The sequence below is a fragment of the Arachis hypogaea genome, chromosome 1 (genome assembly GCF_003086295.3).
Source record: "Arachis hypogaea cultivar Tifrunner chromosome 1, arahy.Tifrunner.gnm2.J5K5, whole genome shotgun sequence".
In the NCBI taxonomy this organism is placed as follows: Eukaryota; Viridiplantae; Streptophyta; class Magnoliopsida; order Fabales; family Fabaceae; genus Arachis; species Arachis hypogaea.
Genome location: NC_092036.1, coordinates 63,703,058 through 63,726,605, shown reverse-complemented (window position 1 = coordinate 63,726,605; position 23,548 = coordinate 63,703,058). Strand labels below are relative to the sequence as shown.

The following is a 23,548-nucleotide window of genomic DNA, read 5'->3' as shown; positions in this document are numbered from 1 at the left end:
GATGATGAATGACAATTCGTTGGTAAAGTAATTCCATATAGTTGTTAGTTTGTTTTCTTTCCTTCTTTTTCTTTTCTTTTATCTTTTGTTTTTCCTTTCTTGTTTATTTTTGTTTCTTTTGTTTTTATTATCTGTTTTTTTTTTTTTTGCATTATGTCTTGTTTCTTTGTTTTCTTGTTTTTCTTTTCTTGCTTGCTACTTTGTGACTCTCCTCAAGCACTCTAGTGATAGGAGTGACCCCTAAATAAAAGAGTTGAATAAATAAACAAAGAAAGCTATATTGAAATGTGGTGATCAAATAGTGAGCATGATTATATTCTATAGATTTAAAAATATTCAAATGATTTGAAAAGAGAGGAAAAGAAATCTCAAAATAAACAAAGATTCTAGAGACATATTATGAGATTCTGGACATCCAAAATCCTTGAAACAAAAAAAAAGAAAGAAGTATGGAAAAATTATGAATATTCAAAAGCAATGAGGCTCTGAGCACCAATAACTAGATCTCATCAGTTATGTGCATGTGATGTTTATGTTTCAAGGAGAGACTTGGGCAATTAAATCCAAGGAGTTCGTTATCACCCGATAACTTTGGCCAACTAACTTGGGATTATCGATTAAAATCCCACTTTAAAGAGTTGCCTTGAAACAAACCATTTAGAGTCCAGAGAGGCTCTTAGCATTAATGACTAGATGAACAAAATTCTTAGCTACGTACTTATGGTCTGATTGTGTTAAGAAGAGGCTTGGGTAATTAGATCCGAGGGGTATCTTTATCACCTAGTAATTTGGCCCAACTAACCCAGGATTATTGATTGAAATTCGCTAAGAGCTACCTTAAGACAAAACACTTAGAGTCAAGAAATTTCAAAAAATTCTTGCAATTAAAATGTTAAGCAAAATGCTTCAAGGATTAGATAAGTTTAAAAGAATTCTCATGATACAATCCGGAATTTAGTTTTTGAAAATATTCTTGATTCCTAAATAGTTAAGACTTATTAGGACAAGAGAAATTCACTTATAATCAAGGAGATTATTAAAAATCCCACTTTTGATTTGAGTTTTAAATTTCAAAAGATTTTTAATTTTTTTTTCATTAAAGCTAAACTCCGTTTATCTTTCTTTTTGCTTGAGGACAAGTAAAATTTTAAGTTTGGTGTTGTGATGACACGTCATTTTAATCACTTTTTAAGCATCTTTTTTATTTGTTTTCTTAATTTTTGAATCAAATCTTTATGTTTTTAATGATGTTTTGATAACTAATTACATATTTGGAGTTGTGTTAGAAATAATTATGGTTTTAGGCCAAAATCAAGCAAATTAGGATGAAAATTAACTCAAAAATAAGCTTGGAGGTGCAAGGCCAAAGTGGTGCCTAACTCCATGCAATGGAGCCCAACTCCAAGCAATAAAGCCCAATTCCATGCAATGGAGCCTGGCTCTTTCGTACATCAAAGTGAAGAAAAATGGGGCCAAGCCCAGCTCCATGAAGTGGAGTCCAACTCCACTTCAATTTCACATAGTGGAGCCCAACCCCAAGACATGGAGGCCGGTTCTTATATGTATCTCTTTTGTTCTTAGGATTTCAAGAATTGCTTCAAGCTCAACTCCACCATTCCAAGCCCAACTCCAATGCATAATCAACTCTCAGAAAGCTTTAATTTAATTCAAGATTCAAGATTTAAAAGATTTGTTAGCAGCAAACATCTTTTAGAAAGATAAATATTTAGTTGTTAGGATAAGATTAGATTAGATTTGAAATAGAATAAGTTATATTTCTCTTTGAAAGACAACATTAGATTAGTTTTTGAATTTTAATTCTAGTTAGGACTTAAATATAAATAGGTGAACAAGGTTTACAAGAGAGGATGGAATCATACGAATCTCTCTCTTCTTAGTTTAGTTCTTTTCTTTTCTACCAAGAACAACTAAACTTCTATTGTTAAACCGTATCAACTTAACAAATATATCAAATAGAGAATTTTACCTCATAGTTGGGACACTCATGAAAAGGTCTTCTTAGATTCTTTCGAATTGCTGAATACTTAATCACCCTACACAACCCACAATTGCATAATACAACATTTTTGTCCTTGGTTCGAATTTTTTTGTTGCTACAATTATTTCCACTGGAGTTTTTCTTGCTTGAACTTCCTAGACTTCTATCACCATCGTCCATCATACCTCATCAAAAAGAACAACTTTTCATAGTTTCACAAGATGAATAACAACAACGTGAAATAGTGGAGACGAAGAATAAAATTAAACAACAGCAATAACAAGAAAAGGAGTAGAGACGAAGAACAAGATGAACATTTGGAGTTAGAATTTTATAAGTATGAATAGATCCATTTAGGTGTTTTAATTAAATTTAGAACACCAATTTTAATTAAATTCATTGTGTATCTATATCAGCATGTAGTTAAGTATCAATTTGACACTTAACTTTATACCTCAATACCATTAAAATGATTAGTTATTTTTGAATTAACGAAAATTCACAATTCTAAAAATAAAAAATTTATTAAATTTATTTGATCATTTTAAAAAACAAAAAACTAATCTAATAAAAATAAAAAAAATCATTTTGGATATTACCCTACTAAATTTGGAGAAGGAAGATGAACCTATATATGGTCCCCACAAAAGGCTATCACAAGTTATAATAATCACCACCATTAAACTTTGAAAGAACTTTACCTACACCTTTTAATGCTAACATTCTGGGCCACTGGCTGTATTGGATAAAGTGAACTCCAAATATGGAAAAAGAAGAGTGAGAAAAAAATTAAAAATTATTTAACCAATCAGAGAGAGTTCCCCATCCCCTATGGACCTGGAAATTTCGCACTCGAGACTGGCTTGTTGGTGACACGTGACAAGTTAGGAACCCATCTAATAACACCTCATGTGTTGGCAGTTGGCACTACTTTATTGGTCACTCCCTCATTCTTTCTGTACGAAAAATTACTTGTCTCAACTCTTGTACGGACCAAAATAAATTTTTTCTACTCAAAAATATTTTTTCTTAAATAAATAATCCGAAATATAAAGCTATGTATTCTTTAATTATTTTATTATTATTATTTATTCTTCTAAAAAATATTTTATTTATTTAATTCCGTACGGACGAATCTTTTCAGTCTCCATAAACACTTTCTTTGCATTTTTGATTGAATTTTGTACTGACTTTTGTTAACTATTTGTCTGGAAGTAACTGACAACCGACAAAGCTATTTGCTGTTCACCACTTGCAGCGTTAGCCCTATCTAGACAACAGCCACCGGAAGCATAGGTTGTCGGTTCCCAAGGACACATGTCATCATCACAACACAGTATCCACCTTAACACTCGATTAGATTTGACTCTTCTAATTTTAAAGTAGGTGACCCAAAAGAGATAACATAAGAAAGAAAAGAAAGATAGAATGTAATAATATTAATTACCGACTTACTTTTTTAATTTTTCCTCCTTTATTACCACTTCTATCGTCAACACCTATAGCCAATGGAGTATTGTGGCTTCACGTGTGAGGGAGAATTTATTCCATGTTTATCTGATTTTCTTAATTTGGGAAAGAGGCTAGTTATTTTTATCTTAGGGGTTTGCCCCAAAAAAAAAAAAGATGATTCGGTTCTTTACTTCTTTCAGTCACTCTTACCATTAGCTTTTTCTAATATATTTATTTTATTTTATTTATTTTCTAACATAGATATTTTGATTATCATTATTAAGTTAGTAAAACCTAATAAGGTAGGTCAAATAGGTTAGATCGGCCGGCATATCATTCAACCGGTCATTTATTCATTCACTTTCTTTACTCTTTTACTTGTTAAATTTTTTCGAAAAAATTTCTCTCCCTTCCTGGCTAGGGTTTTTAATTTTTTTCTTTCTCTCTAAAAGATTGTGCCTCATCACTAGCTACTTATTTCATCGATGACTCTACCTCTTTCTCATAGCTGAGATGACCAATAAAAGATTCTCATTGCTCTGGTTGCAGGCTACTTGTCAGGTTTGACATACTTTCTCTTTTTCGATGATTATTCTATTTTCGCCTCTTTCTAATTTTGGAAAAAACCATAGCCTTTTGCAATTGATTGGCCAGATCTCATGAAATTGTATGAGTTTGAGTGTGTGGATGAAGAATAATCGATTAATTTTGATGAAACAGGATGGTGAGGAGGACAGATGAAGTGCATAAAGAACGAGACAAGTAGGCAAGTAACATTTTCAAAGAGAAGAAATGGTTTGCTTAAGAAGACTTTTAAGCTTTCAGTTCTCTGTGATGCTGAAGTCGCACTCATCATTTTCTCTACCAGAGGCAAGCTCTATGAGTTCTCCAGCTCTAGGTACACATCTATCATCTTCTATATATGTTCTTTCTCTTTATTTTAATTTAAACTGTTATTTTTCAATCGTTTTCAAATCATCCTTTCCTTTCCTTAATTAGCTTGAAAGGTCGTCAATACACATATATCTATATATTAATTATTCATATATATATATATATATATATATATATATATATATATATATATATATATTGAAAAAAAACTGACTTTTCATAAATATTTTTCCTCCTATATATCAATATATGTATGTCTTCTAATTAACATGAAGGTCTGACTTTTTATCTAGTGGTTATTTGATGTCCTTAGTTGGTGAGTGGTCATATGTATTTTACTTTATCAGCTATATTTCGTGTGTACAAATGAACCAACAAATTTGTCATCAGTTTAAATTACAAGATGAAATATATATAAGATATATTAAAAATAAATTAAATAATATATATAATACATAATAATTAATTTAATATTTAATTTTTAGTATATATTTAATATTTTATTTCCCATTTATTTTCACTATTGTTTTTACTCTCTCATCTAGAGAGAGAGAGAGATTATTGTCCTATATATGTGCATAGTAGAGTGGATAAAAAAAACCTAACTTATTGATTTCATTAATTTTTTTTCCACATAATCTTAAAAATGGTAAATATTACAAACAGAAACCAAATAAACCTATTACTCTCTTAACAAATTTGAGTAGAGAAATGCAACATTTTTTTGCTACGAGGTGATATTTAATCTTTTAATGTAAAAATTGTGAGCAAATCTCCTTTTTAAGACAAAAAAAAAAAAAAAAAAAAAAAAACTTAACAGGCCATCTGCTTATAAGTGAATAATTCATAACAAAAGGATTAGTCCTTACTTCTACAGGTGAATTCTTAAAAAAAATAAAATAAAGTTTTTAAAATGTATATATAATCTTATTCACCTATATATGAGATGGTTTGTTTGTGTTATGCAAATACCTACCGACTTTCTTAATTAAGCTAAGTTTATGTGCTTATTATTTTAATTAATTATGTTTTTAGTTCCATTTGAAATTGGCAGGCAATCTAGAAAGTATATATAGTTACTGAAAATCCAACAGCTTCGTAGCTGTCTAACAATGTTGTTTACTGTTGTCGTGTCTTTAAGAATAAAATGTTGTTTGATAATATAGGACATGTTCTCCGTCTATATATATATAAATTGACGACACCAACCAACTTGGAATCCTGAAATAATGAACATCAAAATAGGAGCCGGTTCTTAGTTTAATTAAATGGCAGAAATTACAATACTAGATGAACAATTTTTTTCGTACAACTATTGCACAATAACGATTTTTAAAAAAAATCATATTTATATTGAAGGTATATTTTTATATCACTAACATAAATATGAAAACATTTTAAGTTTTTAATTGTGTAATAATTATAAAAAATTGCTCACCTAGTGTTACTTAAGTGATATTGTTATGCTATCCTGTGATTCTCTTCTTTCATACACATATATTTTATCTTAAAATAATTATAGGCAGGTACAGAGGAAATGAAGATACCAAGTACCAAATTATTATACTATTGCATTAAAATCCTTTCTGCCAATATATTGGGAACTTTTCTTTGCACTATTGTAGGTACAGAATACGAGGGCATGTTATTCTTGAGCATCCAATGCAATGTCTGATTTTTGAACTATATATGTAGGCATTATTAAGGCAAAAACTAAGGAACCTCATCAGAGAGAAAAAGCATTATGCTTTTAAGATGTGAAAAGACCTATACTCTTTTAAAAATTAAAATATGATATTCTTTTGCAGGATAATTCACTTCCTTGATGGGCATGCAGCCTTTTAATTCTTTTCTATTTTAAAATATTATTCCCCTCGGCTTCCTTGCATTGGTTAATAATAATGTCTTAAGTTGTTCAGTTATTATATATATATATATATATATATATATATATATATATATATATATATATATTATTTTATAATTTTTTAATAAGCAATCAATAACAAAAATAATTAAATTTAATATTTTATAGTAGTATAATAAACTTTTTTATAAGCATTAAATATATATGGTGACTAATGGTAGTTGATTATTTGTGTCTAAAACATTCTTTATTCATTTTTTTATATAAAAAATTTTAGAAAGAAAAATATAATAAAAAAGTAATTACAAAAAAAAATAAAAAATAAAAAAATGAATTATGTTTTATATTAGTGTTTTTGTGTATTTTTAGTTAAGAAAAACACAAAATATATTAATTTAATATTTTAAGATATAATGTTTATATTTATCTTTATCTGTTAAACATAATTTTGTATTTCTATAATCTTATTTCAATATCTAGTATTTATAAACAAATTCAGCCCAAATGCATCATGACTAATGTTACATATTCAAATCTTTTTATGAACTAAATTCAAATAAATTAAACAATAAGACTTAAAATAATACTAGTTATAACTGATTTTTATTATATTAAACTAACTTGGTTGATTTTAGTTAACAAAAAAAATTTAAATGTGTAGCATTATTCATACATCATATGTTGGTATCACGGAAATTATTGGGATTTTAGAATATTGAAACAATAATAGTGTCATATTATTTATTAATATTACAAACTTTGCATTGAACATATCTAATTATCTATTGATATCCAAAAATATTTGAAAAATAATAAAAAATAAGTTTCAAACAGTTTATAAAATTATCTTATTTAATATTTTTTAATTATATATTTTATTTTATTTTGTATTTTTATTTATTTTTAAAATAAATAAATAATATTAAATATAATAAATATGTAATTATAAATATTGCAGGTATAAAATTATAGATTATTAGTTTTCCAACATTGTTTATTTTAGATTATTAGTTTTCCAACATTGTTTATTGATATTATAGTATTCTTCAAGATTATTATATTTGTTCTGGGATGAAAGTAGTGGTCCTGCGTATTATTGGAAGTTTTTATGATTTTCGAGCAGCCAATACATAAAAGAGAGTTTCATATAAGTGAACCAATATTTGGAAAGAGAATCTTATAAGATTTTAGACTCTTCCACCGTAATAGCTAATTTTGCAGCAATGATTCTCACAAAATTTTACAGCTCATCATTAAATTAGTGCTTAGGATTCTAATGGGTGGAAGGCTAATTGAAATGTCACTGATTGAAATCGTTGGAACATTGATTCTTAACGTGATGCTATGTTATAAATCTCGAGCAAAGATTAATTAATAGAAGCAACATCTGAAAAATAAAGTCTAATAAAGCCTTGATCTCTTTCATTATTATAGCTAATTTTTGTGGTAATTTTTCAAAAATCTTGTAGCTCATGAGAGGCATGTGTGAATAGTTAGAGCTCGCTCTTAGCTGGTGAATAATTTGGATGTCCTTATTACGTACCTTTAGTTAAAGTAGTGTCTGATTGATACTAGTGTATTATGTAAAAGACGTTGCGACTGATACTCAACTCACCAAGTGTTACAAATTAATAACCATGAATGCTTTATCGAGTAGATATGATATTATTATTAGTAGTAAGTCATGAGTCTCTTGTGTAAGCCACTTTTTACATTGTTGCTGATGTTATTATGCATTTGGAGATGTTTCAGTGTAAACAAAATAGTGGAACGCTATCAAAGGAAGGTCAAGGATCTACATAGCCTCAACACCAAACAAATCCAAGAAAATACACAGGTTAATAATTAGCCCCTTAATATCCATTATATTCATTCTCTAGCTATCTGCAAGCTATAGTGAATGTTTGTTGTTTCTTCCGTACATGGATCGGAGCAGGTAAAGGAAGGTGATGACATCAACATCACAAAGAAGCTAGAGCAACTAGAAGTTTCTAAAAGGTTTTAAGTACTAACTTTATTTAATAGCTTAATTTGATGACTTCATTAGTGTGCTGATCAATGATCATCATCATATTGCATTACTGATGAAGTGAGAAACACAATATTGTTGCAGAAAGCTTTTGGGAGATGGTTTGGATTCATGCCCCATTGAAGAGTTACAACAGATAGAGAATCAGCTCGAACGAAGCTTAACCAAAGTTAGGGCAAGAAAGGTATATATGTTCTTCGCTTAATTCAAACTCATGTCAGCTTTCTCATTCTAACTATTTATGTTGTTTATCCATCTTGCGTTCTAGTACATTCGGTTTTAAAGTTTAGTTTTTATTTGGAATTGCAACTGCAATGTTATTTTTATTCGCATAATTAGAGTCATTATAGGCCACATCAACTCGCAATAGCTGAAAATAAACTCAAAATTAAAATACTTCGTTGTGTCGTAAATCTTTTAGAAATGTTATCCAACATAATAAATATGAAAAGAGAAAGTATAAGAGAATAACGCTATTTTTGAACAATGTAAATAAATAATAGATTTAAAAAAATTTAATTTTAAAATTTAAATTTTGAATTAATTAAATATAATTTTTATTTTGAATTTGATTTTCAACGACCACAAACTCTTCACACTCGCACCGCATTACACCCCCGCTTCCTACAATCCCCCGCCATCTCTCACAAAACACTGCACATAGTCCGGCTTCCTCGTGCGTTTGCAACTACCGCACGTATCTATACTTCGTCGCGCCTCCCCAACCACAGCACGCAACCCAGTCTCGTCGTGCCTTCATTGGTGTCGTGCAGCAGCCTATCTTTGTGGCGAGGTGCATTTTCTTTCAAGAACGTCGTTGTTTCTGCACTGCATGCAGTCGTAGTCGTGCATTTTTTCACGAACTTATGCTCTCATCGTCACTGTCATTCACGACACCAACGTGATGCCAAGGTATGCAGTGAAAATTTTATATGCATGTGAATGTTTATTTTTCTTACAAAAAGGTGTTTGTTTTTAATGCAAATGAGATGTTTATTCTTTATATAAGTTAGATGTTTGTTCTTAATACGAAATGATTCACCTGCACTCGGGTTGGTGACAACAAGAGATGGCAGTGTTGGGGAGCTTCCTCGCTAGCAAGGGGGGTTGCGTTCTGGAGTAGGTAACAGAGTGCTGGTTGCAGTGAAAAGGGAGTCTGGGTTAAAAGTGGGTGTAATTAGACAAAGTGAAATTAGGTAAAGGTGATGGGTTTATGATGAGAGTAAAATTGAATGGTTAATGAGTTCGAAATAGAGTCTGTTGTTCGCACTTCTCATTGTTCACCTAGACAGGATTGATATGAAAATTGTATATAAACATTCAAAATTATTAGCTAGTCTACCATAACTCACATATGATAAATCAACTATTAACAAATTTCTGACAGATCATAAAATCAAGGAGTAAAGTATCGTTTTTGTCCCCAACGTTTGGGGTAAGTCTCAAAGTTGTCCCTAACGTTTCAATCGTCCTATTTAAGTCCCTAACGTTTCAAAACTGACTCAATGTTGTCCTGCCGTTAGGGATCCGTTAACAGAATTGACGGTGGGACAAAATTGAGACAATTTTAAAACATTAGGGACTTAAATAGGACAAAAACGTTGGGGACAAAAATGATACATAAAAATAAATTTTAATTTTATCTTTCAATAATATCAATTTTTTACTATACATAGTATTCAATTATTTTTTAATCACATCTAAATAAATTACACTTAATCATATTACTTTCATTTTAAATAAATTAATTTTTTTTATAATTTTACTCTTAAAGATTTTTAGTTATCATGAAATATTTGTAGAATGACTAGTATATAAAGTTGCAATATATATATATATATACAATAAAATATAAATTATTCCTTTTGTCTCTAATGTATCAAAATTCTTTAAAATTATAGAAAAATAAATTTATTTAAAATGAAAGTAATGTGATTAAGTGTAATTTATTTAGATGTAATTAAAAAATAATTGAATAATATGTACAATAAAAAATTAATATTATTGAAAGATAAAATTAAATTAAAATTTATGTTTATGTATCGTTTTTGTCTCTAACGTTTTCGTCCTATTTAAATCCATAACGTTTCAAAATCGTCTTAATTTTGTTCTGCCGTCAATTCTATTAACGGATCCCTAACGGTGTGACAATATTGAGTCAATTTTAAAACGTTAAGGACTTAAATAGGACGATTGAAACGTTAGAGACAACTTTGAAACTTACCCCAAACGTTGCGGACAAAAACGATACTTTACTCTAAAATCAAGTTATTTGTATATAAAAATTATTTATCAAAATCATTTGTATAAAATATATATTAAAATATAAAATATATATTAAAAAATTTAAAATAATACGCACACATTATGACTTATTTTTTATCATTAATCTCTGAAAAGACAATATTGGAAAAATTGTAGGATATTTGTTGGACCATCTTTTGAATTAAACCTTATTTATTTTCTGCAATTCCAAACAATTAATGAGTGATCAACATCTAGCTTAAACTTTATTCATATATCATCTCTTGTCCACTTCACCTATTTTCATTTGTATTTTTATATTAAAAATAGGTGAAATAACGTATATTCATCATTTGTATATGTACTTTTACATGTGGCTAGTGCTCTTAATTAAAACATATTCATTTAGGAATGAATATTTCTTTTTGGATGAAGGTGTTGAAGAAGGTTCAAAAACTTGTTACTTGTCTTCCAGTTTTAATTTGTACAAGAATTTGGTATATTTATATATCTGTCTATGTTCATAATCTTACATATATATCATCATCATCATCATCATTTTGAATAATCTCAATTTTGAATAAGAAAAAGTAACATTAATTAACATGGTCCTTGCTGTACCCAGAACCAATTGTTCAGGGAGCAAATAGAGACGCTAAAGGAACAGGTAATCAATGTGATGTTACTTGCATGATTACATGGATATATAATTTGTATGTTCTATTTCTTTTATTGGGGCATGATGTTTATTAGAATTGCCTTTCTCTCTTTGATATCTCACTTCAGGAAAAATGCCTTCTTGAAGAAAATAGAAAATTGAAAGAGAAGGTAATTATCTTTCCTCATGTACTTCATATTATCCCCAATTGATATTATGCTTCAACTTTAATTAATTAGCAAACAATTATTTAGAGTCCTACTCTACTGTCTTACACTTTGTTTGATTGAGTTACATTATTAGTTATTCTTTGTTTTAAAATAATGCACTTGAAAAAAATCTATATGAACGTCAAAAATAGTCACAAAATCAAATATTATATATTTGTGTATTAAATCTATATGAACGTTAAAAATAGTCACAAAATCAGATATTATATATTTGTATATTATACACATGTTATATTTTAACATATTATTTTAATATTTTATACCAATGACTAAATTAATAACTGATTTTTTTTGGTGTCTACACACACACATATAAGAGATAGCTATTTATAATATACCACCTAAGTACTAATCTTTTCAAATACTAAATTTTATAAGATAATATTAGTTATCAGTAGTAATCCTATTAGTTAATACAAAATGTGTGAAACGATCTTTTATTTCTTTTCAAGATCTCATATGAAGTATCAAATAATACAAACAATTTCATTGAAGTCACTCATATATATGCCACAAATCTATTAAGTTGGAAGGTTAACATCCCCTTATTTTTCCAGCTTGATTAACTAATTTCCAGCATAATTCCATATATATAATCATTCACCTATATCAAGTATGTTATATTCATGTTTGATCAACATGTTATAACTCGTAACTTAAGAAACAATCACAATGGTGGGTGAACTCACTACAAGATTTTTGTTTATTTGTGGAGGTTTTTTCTCCTATTTGTGGAGGTTTATAACCCACACTAAATAATTTGTGGAGGTTTCTAAAACCCCCAAAATTTGAGGTGCCACGAGGTCTTTTGTGGAGGTTTTTAAAAACCTCCACAATTTATTCAGTGGGGTTTTGTATATGTTTAGTGGAGGTTTTATATTAGACTTTTGTGACAGTTTTAAATTACTTTTGTGACAGTTTATAACCCCCACAAATTGATTTTTTAATTTAACAAAAATAAACTATTTTATGAGATTTTCAAACCTCTACAAACCCCGTAAGTATTTATTTATTTTTAATTTCAAATCATTCATTAATCTCATCTTATTTACATATTCTCAAATTAAAAATTTATTTTTTAATATCAAAATTTAAAAACTAAATCCTTTATAACACAATTCCTCAATATAAGACATAACTCTATATATAAAAAAATCCGCAATGTCAATAGTTCCAAACATAATTCCATATGATATTCTTCTACATAACTATTATTGTTTTTCTTTAAAAAGTAAAATAAAACAACTTCAATATTTCAATATCATCTAATTACATAAAAATCTCAAAATGAAAATATGAATGCAATCCCAAAAGACCTTTAGAGAGTATTTTATATTCATGAACTGAAGCAGAGAATGCATCTGGTGGACCTTGGAACTCATACCTGCACCATTTCAAATTAAGCAATACTAGATCAAAAACAATAACATATAAACAGATAAGTGTTTGTATAGTTGTAGTTTGCCCTCTCTTCAAAATTACTATCCATGAACTAAAAATGAAGTAATGATGCAAAGTATAAACATAATCCAATAATAATGCAATCTTGACAATAAGGGAGAAGAAAATAGATACACAAGGATGAGATTGATCCTAAGTTATCATTAAATAAAACACAAACAATTAACATAGTGAAAAGTACATCTATTCGATGATATTCTAAACAATAAAGATGAGATAATTAAATAGGTAGAATTAGATCAGACTTGACTAAGCAACAACAATATAATACCAGATTTTTTATACATCAACTAATAACTCACTACAACAAAAGAGCATTTTGGCGACGGTTTTTTTTAATGCTTGGCGACGGTTTTTACTGTCACTAAATGGTTTTGCGACGGTTAAAAAAAACGTCACAGATTTGAGCGTCGCTAGTTGACATAGTGACGGTTTTGGACCACCGTTGGTAAGGAGTGTCGCTAAATTGTTTGTAACGGTTTTTGAAATATAAAACCGTCACTAATTTGTAACACTTGTAAAGGTATTTTTTATGATGTATTTCGCGACGTTTTGAAACTGTCGTTAAATTACTAATTCCTGTGACAGTTTTTTCTTATATTTCATAACTATTTTAAACCGTCACTAAGTTACTAGTTTTTATGACCGTTTTTAGGTATATTTAGTGATTATTTAAACTGTCACAATATTTTTAGTGACGATTTTTTAATTTAAAACCGTCACTAAGTTACTAATTTCTGTGACAGTTTTTTCCTTTATTTAGTGACTGTTTTAAACTGTCATAATCTCTCCAATATCAATGCTTTCTTTTATTAATTATTGCATAAATCATTTCTATTATAAATAATAATTTATGTGTCTACCAACAAAACAATAAATGGCACTATATTTCAATAAATTTAAACTCAATCGCACAAATTTTACATAGTCATAATCCATAAAATGTAAATTCAAAAAATCCCAACTTAATCCAAACATATAAAGCTAACAATTGTACTTGTAACTTAATCCTCAAAATTTCTCCACAACTACTTCGCTTCACCTTCAACCTCAATAGTATCCAGTTTCAACAATTGCTTCACAAGCAACTCTTTCCTCTACAAATGAGATAATGCAATTATTAGAATGCATTTGGTGAATATTGCTAATAACAATTTTATGAGAATTCATGAAATGCAGTAAATAAACATGCTAATAAAGATGAAATTAAACCATGCTAGAAATCCATTGGTTAAGAAGAATGATCAACAACAAAGCTCCTAGATCATTACTGACAGTGACAATAACAATAAATATTTAAAATCCTCAGAACCAGTAATAATTATAGGAAGCTCAGGATCAAAGCATACAGCAGATACATTATGTGTGTGACCCTCCAAAGTCTAGACACAACTTTTAGTCTGATAATCCCATACCTGTTTCATAGGTTTTATCTATGTAATAATTCCAATCTATAGATACATAAAAGGCAAATAAATCTTAGCAAAGTGTAAAGAAAATGGAAAACAGAAAGCAAACCTTTGTAGTGTGATCATCAGATCTAGTTATTAGGTAAGGTTTGTCACCACCTGTAAAGTAATCAACACAATTCACTCCTTTCTGATGAGCATCCAATGTAAAATTAGGGTCTAGAGAGCCAAGATTCCAAATCTGCAAGGAAGATTATGGCATTAATGCCCTATATTGCAAATTTCTAAAAAAAAAACAGCCAATGAAGTTGAATCCTTTAAAAATGATATTAGTATAATTCAGATGCTATTCATTAAATCTTAAACTATCTTACAGGTTAGATATACCTTTTACTTTTTACCTAAAAAATAACTCAGACTAAAAAAATTATAAATCATAAATAAACCAAGAGCTGTCATCTAGTAGCCTTTGGTGATCTGATACTTCTTCATCACATGATGAAATTTTTTCACTGGTTTTAGGAATATGCTGCAAGTACAGACAAGAGACATTTGTATTAATATCCTAATTGGAATTCTATAGCTACAGTTACATATAAAGCACTAAATTCAATATATTCACTACATAAACACTTGGATCAGAAGCTACAATCCTTCAACTCAAACAGAGTTACCCAAATAGTATATCATATACACTTGGATCATAATGCTTTTCCAACATGAGATTAAATATCTAGTTTTGTTTGACCTTGGGGAAAAAAATGATATCCAACCCCAATGCATTAACCTTGGAACATGCAAATCTTTGAATCACAACCTTTTTTCCCCTGAAAAAGAAATATAACAAAGAAATATACCAATAGCTTTAATTCTAATTTTAACATCATGGGGACCTAAAATTGAAGATTGTTGATCATCACAGTACTCAATACATGAGCTTCAATCACTTTTATTAGATACCATGAGTGTATAAGTTAAATGTCTTGAAATTTTAATTATGGATAAGATCAATTTATCTAAAGAATGAAGTGGATATGGTTGAATTGATAGATTTTTAACACCAAGAATCCAAGATAGAAAGGTGAAATCCCAGACTAAAGTTCGGCTAATTTAATTAGCTTTTCCATCTTTAAAGTAGCAATTTACAGAATTCAAGAAGTGCACTAACCAGATCATGATGTCGCACAAAAATATTAAAAAAATCAAGAGAAGAAATAAGAAATTGAGCATTCAAAGAAATCTAGTTAAAGCATTTCATCGAACGTGTTGAGTGCTAGTAAAATTAAAAAGAAACAAGAGATTTCAAAGTAAAAATTGCAAATATCAATATGAGAATATAATCATTATGATAAATTACAGCAAAATAGAGCACCGAAAACAAAAATTTTAGATATAGTCAAAAAACTTCTTACATGGCATCAATTTCATCCCATGTCATGGTCTCCAGGGTCAAGAATATGCAGATCATTCAAAAGAGTCCCCTTTGCATGTTGTCCACCAAAAATTACTAAGCTTGTTCCAACAGGGTTAGCTGATTGGCCTCCACGTGACACCTAGGAAACCAACATGATAAAAGGGCACTTAACAAGCCATTATTGAATTTCTATAAAAATAGAGGAACATTCATTGCTAAAACTCACAAATTTATCTTTCTATTTTGTTAGTCTTAGAGAAATACTGATGTGAAATGTCACGTACTTCTAGTACAAGTTCTGAGATTTTATAAGGATTCTTAAGATAAAAATTATAAAAGAATAAGGGATACATACTGGAGCTTTGCCAGAAGTTTTCAAAGTTGACCAAGTTGAAGTTTGTATAAATTCTGTAAAAGTGCAGGCCCAGTTGCCCACTATATTATAAACTAAACAGAGAAGAACAAGGAGCACTTTGAAAGCTCTTTCTCTTCCTTACAAGATAAAGGCAATTTAATCCAAACAAAGGAGGAATCTAGGCATTCAAATGAAGCAATGTCATCTAAAATACAAGAATAATTCTAGATCCTCCTAAGGAATTCTCCCAACAGTCCTCATAATTGCCAAACAAGAAAAAATATTTAAATGCTTTGAAAATGTATTTAGTAACTTCTGAAAAACTTCAATGTCTTTTACACAAGCATATCCTCATTCTCATCATAGTTTTCATTGATTATTGGAAGATCATCATCTACAACTATTCTCGCCAATTTTATATTTGTATTTTCATCTGGAAAAAGAGACTCTAAGTCTTGTGGTGGATAATTATCATGGTGAATTGGTATGCACCATCCTTTTTCTTTCTCATCATCCACATAATATACCATCTGGGCTTCAGAAGCTTTAATATATGGCTCGTCATCTTCATGTTCACCAGTATGTATGAGCCTTGTAAAGTTCACAGATAAAAAACCCAAATTGTCCTTTTTGATTCCTCTAGGGCTAGTTGTGTTTGCCCATTGACATTTAAACAAGAGAACTGTAAAGCCATTGTAGAAAAGCTCAATGATGTCTACCAACTTTCCATAATAAGGTACCGCACCAAAGTTCATTCGGGTATCTTTACTACTTGAGTAACTTCTTGTTCCAAATGTACCAAAAACTTCGCTATTCTGAGTTTTTAATCCATTATCCCTTGCTAAAGTTCGAAATCTATATCCGTTAACATCATATGAAGAGAACTTTCTTGCTTGGTCATATGGTCCTTGAGAAAGGCTGATAAGAATGTCTTTATCCACATCAGGAAGTTTGTTGAGATTAGTACAAATCTAAAAGCACATTAACATGTTTGTGTTAGTCATAGACATATTGCAAAAATAGAAAATGAAATAAGTAAAGTTTCTCTTACATGATTAGAGAACCAATCAACAAATTCTCTATGAACCTTTTTGTCTATCTCAGTAGTATCCCTTGTTCGGCTTCTTAATCTTTTCTTCACAATATATCTATAATCCCTAAGATAGTTATCAACTGCACGACAATTTGTCAAAACATGCCTATGAGCCTGCCTCTTCTCAATTGGTGATAAAGTAAAATATGTGAAACCAGTATTTGATTCTCCAACTTGAGGAAACAGCTTAGATATTCATGAATTGGGATCTATCTGGGTAGGCTCATTACCAACACGCTTACGTCGATTCCATATTGTCTCAATATTGTCCAGGTATCTTGAACAAAATGTAAGGATCTCTTGCATAAGATAACCTTCAGCAATAGAGCCCTCTGGTTGTGCTTTATTACGCACATAAGATTTTAGTTGTCCCAAGTACCTATTAATTAAGCCAAAACTGTTAATATTAATAGGAAACTTATACACTATTTTAAAATCAAGGTAAAGAAATTTATTCTTTGTTACTTTTCTATCGGATACATCCACCGGTAGTGTACAGGACCTCCAAGCTTAACTTCTTCAACAAGGTGAACCACCAAATGAATCATAACTGTAAAAAAGGATGGAGGAAATAACATCTCCATATGGCATAGAGTGAGCATAATTTGATCTTGCAACTTGTCTAAATCCTTAATAATCAATCTTTTTTCACATAACTTCCTAAAGAACGAGCACAATTCAATAAAGATTGCTGAAACTTCACTAGGCAAACTCGTTCGCATGGCTAATGGTAGCAATTGTTGCATTAATATGTGATTATCATGGCTTTTTAGCATCCCATTGATCTTAAGGTTGTCAACATCAATGCACCTAGATATGCTACTTGAATACCCGTCTGGCACACTAATATTTTTTAAAGTTGATAGAAAAGCCTTCTTGCCTTTATTAGTCAGTGTAAAGATAGCTGGAGCGTACTTTCCATTCTCATCTGGCCAAAGATCTTGTTTACAGCCTAAAGCTTTAAGATCTTTTCGAGCATTGAGGTGGTCTTTTGACTTGGTGCTGTCATTTAGCAACGTGTATATCACATTATCACATACATTTTTTCCTATATGAATCACATCAAGATTGTGACGCAATAGGTTATACTTCCAATAGGGAAGTTCAAAAAAAATGCTTTTCTTCCTCCACTGCTTAGCACCTTCTGCAGCACGCTCACCACGTCTTCTTTTCCCCCTAACTTTTGCCTCTTCTTTTCTACCAAATGTGACATTGATGTCCTTGACTTGCTCAAGTATATCAAGACCAGATAACCTCTTCGGTGGATTACAAAATTCTTGCTCTCCATTAAATCGAACCCTATTCAATCTAAACCGATGCCTTTGATTAAGAAAACGACGATGTCCTATGAAACATGATTTTCTACTATGAGGAAGTTGAAAAGGAACAGAGTCGAAGTTACAAGATGGACAAGCAAGTCCAGTGTACGTGTTCCACCCGGAGAGAATTCCTAACCCAGGAAAGTCACTTATAGTCCACATCAACGCCGCATGCAATTTGAACGCCTTTTTCTCAAAAGAATCATATGCATCCACGCCCTCATTCCATAACTCTTTTAGCTCTTTGATCAACGGTTGTAAGTAGACATCTATATTGTTTCCTGGCATCTTTTTTCCAGGAATTATCATTGAAAGAATAAAAGACGTCCGCTTCATACAAATCCAAGGAGGAGTGTTGTAAGGAATGAGAATAACTGGCCAGGTACTAGAATTTGCATTCATACTACGATAGAGATTAATACCATCAGTAGCTAATGCCAAACGTATATTTCGTGGATCCTCTGCGAATGAAGTGTTTTTTAAATCAAACATCTTCCAAGCTTCTGAATCTCTAGGATGCGTCATTACACCATCTTCCTTAGGAGCAACATCATGCCATCTCATGGCCTCGGCTGTCTTTGAAGACAAAAATAACCTTTGCAAACAAGGTTTTAGTGGAAAGTAACGAAGAACTTTAGCAGGCACCTTCTTCCTAATATTCCCATCATTTGATTCTTGAATCTCACCACCCTTTGTATCTAGTTTCCATCTAGACCTGTTGCAAACTTTACACATTTCTTTCTCCTTGTCTTCACCCCAATACAGCATGCAATTGTTCGGGCATGCATGTATCTTCTCATAATTCATACCAAGCTTCAAGATAGTTTTCTTTGCTTCATAAAATGAACTCGGAATCTTTGCATGTTCAAATGCATCATGTAAAAGTTCAAATATCATCGACATTGCCTTGTCAGTCATCCCACATATACACTTAATATGATACATCTTCACCAAAAAAGACAATCTTGAATATCTTGTACACCCTTCATACAAAGGTAGTTCTGCATGACTTGCTAATTCTTCAAACTCCGCTGCATCAGCTACATCTGGCATCACTCTTTCAACTCCATCAATGTCTTCATCTGACTCTAATGAGACTTCATTTGCCCAGTGCATATCAGTTCCAAAAGCATCTCCAAGCATGTCATGAATAGAATCTTGATTAAAATCATCAAAAGCATTTGAAGCATCACTATTTGAGACGTTACTACTGGGATCCCCTACCTCAGTCTCTCCGTGATAAAACCAAAGTGTATATTCTTTCGGAAATTGGGTACATATCAAGTGATCGTACATCTCACCCTTTGTCACTTTTTTTCTAAAATCGCACTTCAAACAAGGGCATACAGTTGCTTCAGCTAAACTATTTTCGAAGGCAAAATCAATAAACCTCCTAACCCCTCGCTCATACTCTATTGAGTTTCGTGGCTTTGTGATCCATGACTTATCCATTGAACCAATATAAGAATATTCCTTCAAATTTCAAACAAGAGTATATCTTTAATTCTATCTACAATGCAATAAATACTAAACTATGAAAAGTACCATGCAATAAAAATATAGTTTTTAAAATTATCTATCATTTAGTCTTTAAAAAAAAATTAAAAAATAAGTAACTTTTCATAAAAAAATAAGTAACTTCTTATAAAAATATATATTCAAATTAATTAAATAATATTATTTAAATAAAAAAATTGACTAAAAACTGAAAATTTAAAAAATAAATAGCATTTCTCCTATTATATAAAACAAATATAAAATTGAAATGTGCTTCTGCCACTTGAAATCAAGTTCAAAGTCCAAAAAATACTAAAGACTTACAACCAGTCATCCAAAAAATATTAAACTAAATAAATACTAAAGAACCCAGTTCATAACAACACTTACAGATGAGAGGCTAAAATTTCTTAAGAGCAGATGCAGGTTCAAGGCTTGAGGGTAAACTTGCCAGGCTCGGTGTATTTTGCTTCTAGCTGATCAACTTTGTTAAATTTAAAACCCCTGATTCTCAATACCTCGGGCTCCTTGGAATCCTTATGGTCGACAGTTTCAAGGGTCTAACCTTTGTTCTGAACTGAACCACTTGCATTAACCTATTAAAAAAGAAGAGAAAAAAAAACTCGCATTAATCTAAACGTTAAATAAAAAACAAGGTCTTCCATGTATGTGTATTAATACTGAACAAGACAAATTTCAAGATTTGATTAATTTGGGGGTATGTAAATGAAATAGAAACAATGCAATTATAAGGCAAATGACAATTATAAACAAGTTAGATAACACACAAATAAAATATTTACACTATAAATAAAATATGTATATATTTATTTTATTTTTCATGACAACTGAATTTACGTCATTTGACAACTAAAAAAAAATAATAAATCGGTTTAAAAGGTAAAACCAGCCTAATTTGTTTTAATTATTTTTCATTATATCAAATTTATTTTATGTGTTAATCTTATACAATTTGATTCAAACGATTTAATTTGCATCATATCTATTTAAATTAATTTTTTAATCCAATCTGATTCAAAACTAAGTGTAAACATGGAATTAATTTTTTGTTAAAACAAAATCCGGTTATTAATGTAAGTAGGTTTTTAATTATAGTTAAGCACTGCTTGCAATATGATGTGGGATAAAAATATGCTTATAATTTTAACCTTTTAACAATTGTTTTGTCATAGAAAGTTTAAATGATAATATCATTATTACAATGGAAGTTGCACAAGATGTCATATATATGTGACTACTACTAGTGCACTACAGTTGAAACAACTATCTATTATTAATTGTCTCAGTAATAGGAATGTCACAAAAGAGCAGAGTATGAAGACATGTTTGCAGCACAACATTTCAAAGCTCCATTATAAAGGCATTGAAGGAGGATCTACAACTCATCATAAAATTGACAAATCATACTTGATAAATGCAACATCTTCTGCACAATCACATGAATCTGAACCACAAGCTCATGAAAAATCACAAAACGACTTTCTAGACTCTATTAAAAGGGCACTGCTTGTTTTTCTCAAGTTTAGCAGACTCTGTGCATTTTTTGGCTGATTAAAATCAAAATTAAAATCAAAATCAGCAATTAACATGTCAAAACAGGGAACTTAAATCTATCCATGTCAAAATGTCAAGATTTTTAACATTTGTTAGATAATTAGTTCTCTCAGCTTTTTAATCAAGTGCTATAAATTTGATAATTTCAAGCAAACAATGAAGTTTACTAGAAACTCACAATGGCTGAATTTGGTCATAACTTTGGCATTATTCACTAGTTTTACTAAGTTCTTAACAAATTAAAAATGTTAATTAAGTCACATAGATTCATCACAAATGTAGCAAATATGCAGGAACATCAATTGAAGCTCAAATACATGCTAAACGGCAATTGAAGCTTTTGAATCATGGAGAAACATATGAAATGAATTGCCTCATCTTTTATTCAGAATAATTCTAATTCCTGCTCCTGATTGGATTGGCAAAATTAACATAAAATGCATAGAGATAGGACTTGAGCCTGATTTATCTTACAAATCAACATTTTCTATTTAAAAAAGCAAAGAAAGAAATTATTGAAGCGTTACTATAACTCCATAAGGATAAAGCACACATACCTAATTGAAGTGAGGAATTAGAGTAAGAATCTTGTAATCCCCTGCGAAACACATCAGAAATGAAATTAAAATCACTCTAAAAGGGGATATTATTACAGTGGAGGAGTACTACTTGTCGAAGAGAGAGCTTGAAACCTTGAAACAGAGATATTATTACTTGCACATCTTCAATATCATCAAAACTAAACCTACATGTGAAAAGATATATGGCCCGGCCCCTACAGTGTTATCTATTCTGTCTAATGTGTACCGTCAATCTAACTCTTTCTGCTTTGTTTTTAAGCGTCTTCGATCTCAGCCACACCCCTCCCTTTTACCTTCTCCTTCTCCCTGTACTTGTAGCTTTCTCTTCTTTCTCCCTAACACATACACATGATGCAAATTGTTAGTTAGGGCTTAGTAGTAGCTAGCTGCTTTGCAAAAAGTATTGATTGTCACTGTTCATTAATTAATAAAAGTGTTATCCATGAAATGCTGAAAATAAAATGATTAAAAAAAAGAGGGGTTTGAGAGTGTCATTACTTTGAACAATGTTGGGTGGGCTTCCGTGACAGGTGTTAAGCTCTCAACCAAGGACATAAAAAGAAACAAGATAAACCCGCTATCTTGATCGATGCTTTTCAGTTTCACAATTCAAGCGCTTTCCTTTCCTCCCACAGCTCACAGATCTATCTACCTGAGCTTCCATTATTGCGTCAAAAACCAAAAAACAGATATTAAATACCAGAACTTGAAAATCTTCACCTCATTACAACTACCAACAACACACTTTTCAGATCAGTGCCAACATTTTGCCAGAAACCATAGTCAAATAGAATATCAGAGAGAGATCAAACTGTTTAGTTGAAACATTTCATCGAGCAGGTTGTGTGCAAGTAAAATCAAAATGAATTTTAAGACAAACAAAATTTAAAGCTTCCAACAAAACAATCCTCCATATAATAAGATATAAAGCATAATCTCTTAGATGAAGAATCAATGAACAATTGAAAATCACAAGTAACAGGACCAAAGAATAACAATCATGTATAGGTTATTCACTATCAGATGAACAACAAAAAAATTGTAGGAGAAATAAATATAGTAGAAGAATAATCAAATACTAACTACTGGTGTTCAATATTGTGGTTGGAAGAGAAGAAATGGTCGCCGACAGGAGGGAATTAGGGTTTGCACTGGCGAAACAGGGAAAGAGAAACAACAGCGTGGGGGACCGGGACGACGAACTCAAATCGCGATGGAGAATAGTAAATGGCGAACTCGAACCACGATGGTGAACGGCGAACAGCAAACTCGAACCGCGTCGGTGAACGGCGAATGGCGAACTCGAACCGCGCCGGTGAGCAACGAATGGCGAACTCGAACCGCGATGGTGAAGGGTGAACGGCAAACTCGAACTGCGACGGTGAATGGCGAATGGCGAACTTGAATCGCGATGGCAAACGGGAACTGTAGCACGGTGATGGTTGTTAGTTTCTCTTCTCTTTCTCACGGT

General features: G+C 30.6%; 1 protein-coding gene and 1 long non-coding RNA gene across 13 annotated transcripts in view; one reads left to right on the top strand and one right to left on the bottom strand.

The window, feature by feature from the left end:
- Positions 1-3,572: 3,572 nt before the first annotated feature.
- LOC112805426 (agamous-like MADS-box protein AGL19) overlaps positions 3,573-23,548 on the top strand; it is a 72,134-nt gene continuing 52,158 nt past the window's right edge. The window contains exons 1-9 of one of the 9 annotated variants that reach the window (XR_011863527.1): positions 3,674-4,012; positions 4,172-4,349; positions 7,956-8,049; positions 8,149-8,210; positions 8,326-8,425; positions 8,906-9,153; positions 11,111-11,152; positions 11,272-11,313; positions 21,229-21,283. Coding sequence is in view for 6 of the 9 variants with exons in the window: in XM_072198643.1 (XP_072054744.1) it covers positions 4,189-4,349; positions 7,956-8,049; positions 8,149-8,210; positions 8,326-8,425; positions 11,111-11,152; positions 11,272-11,313; positions 21,235-21,300 (567 nt within the window). In the remaining 3 variants the exon portion in view is untranslated. Of the gene's footprint in view, positions 4,013-4,171; positions 4,350-7,955; positions 8,050-8,148; positions 8,211-8,325; positions 8,426-8,905; positions 9,154-11,110; positions 11,153-11,271; positions 11,314-21,228; positions 21,885-23,548 lie in introns of those variants that run through there. The other 8 variants (XR_011863531.1, XM_072198645.1, XR_011863530.1 and 5 more) reach the window with 8 other exon arrangements.
- Positions 13,723-23,340, bottom strand: LOC112805447 (uncharacterized). 4 transcript variants are annotated; one of them, XR_011863536.1, is made up of 8 exons: positions 23,161-23,340; positions 22,576-22,734; positions 22,189-22,412; positions 22,054-22,094; positions 20,312-20,517; positions 15,656-15,796; positions 14,353-14,484; positions 13,723-13,931 (listed from the first exon to the last, which is right to left on the bottom strand). It is a non-coding gene; the product is annotated as an uncharacterized lncRNA (long non-coding RNA). The 4 variants fall into 4 exon arrangements; XR_011863534.1 differs by having other exon boundaries at positions 22,576-22,729; XR_011863535.1 differs by lacking the exon at positions 13,723-13,931 and adding an exon at positions 14,142-14,249 and having other exon boundaries at positions 22,576-22,729.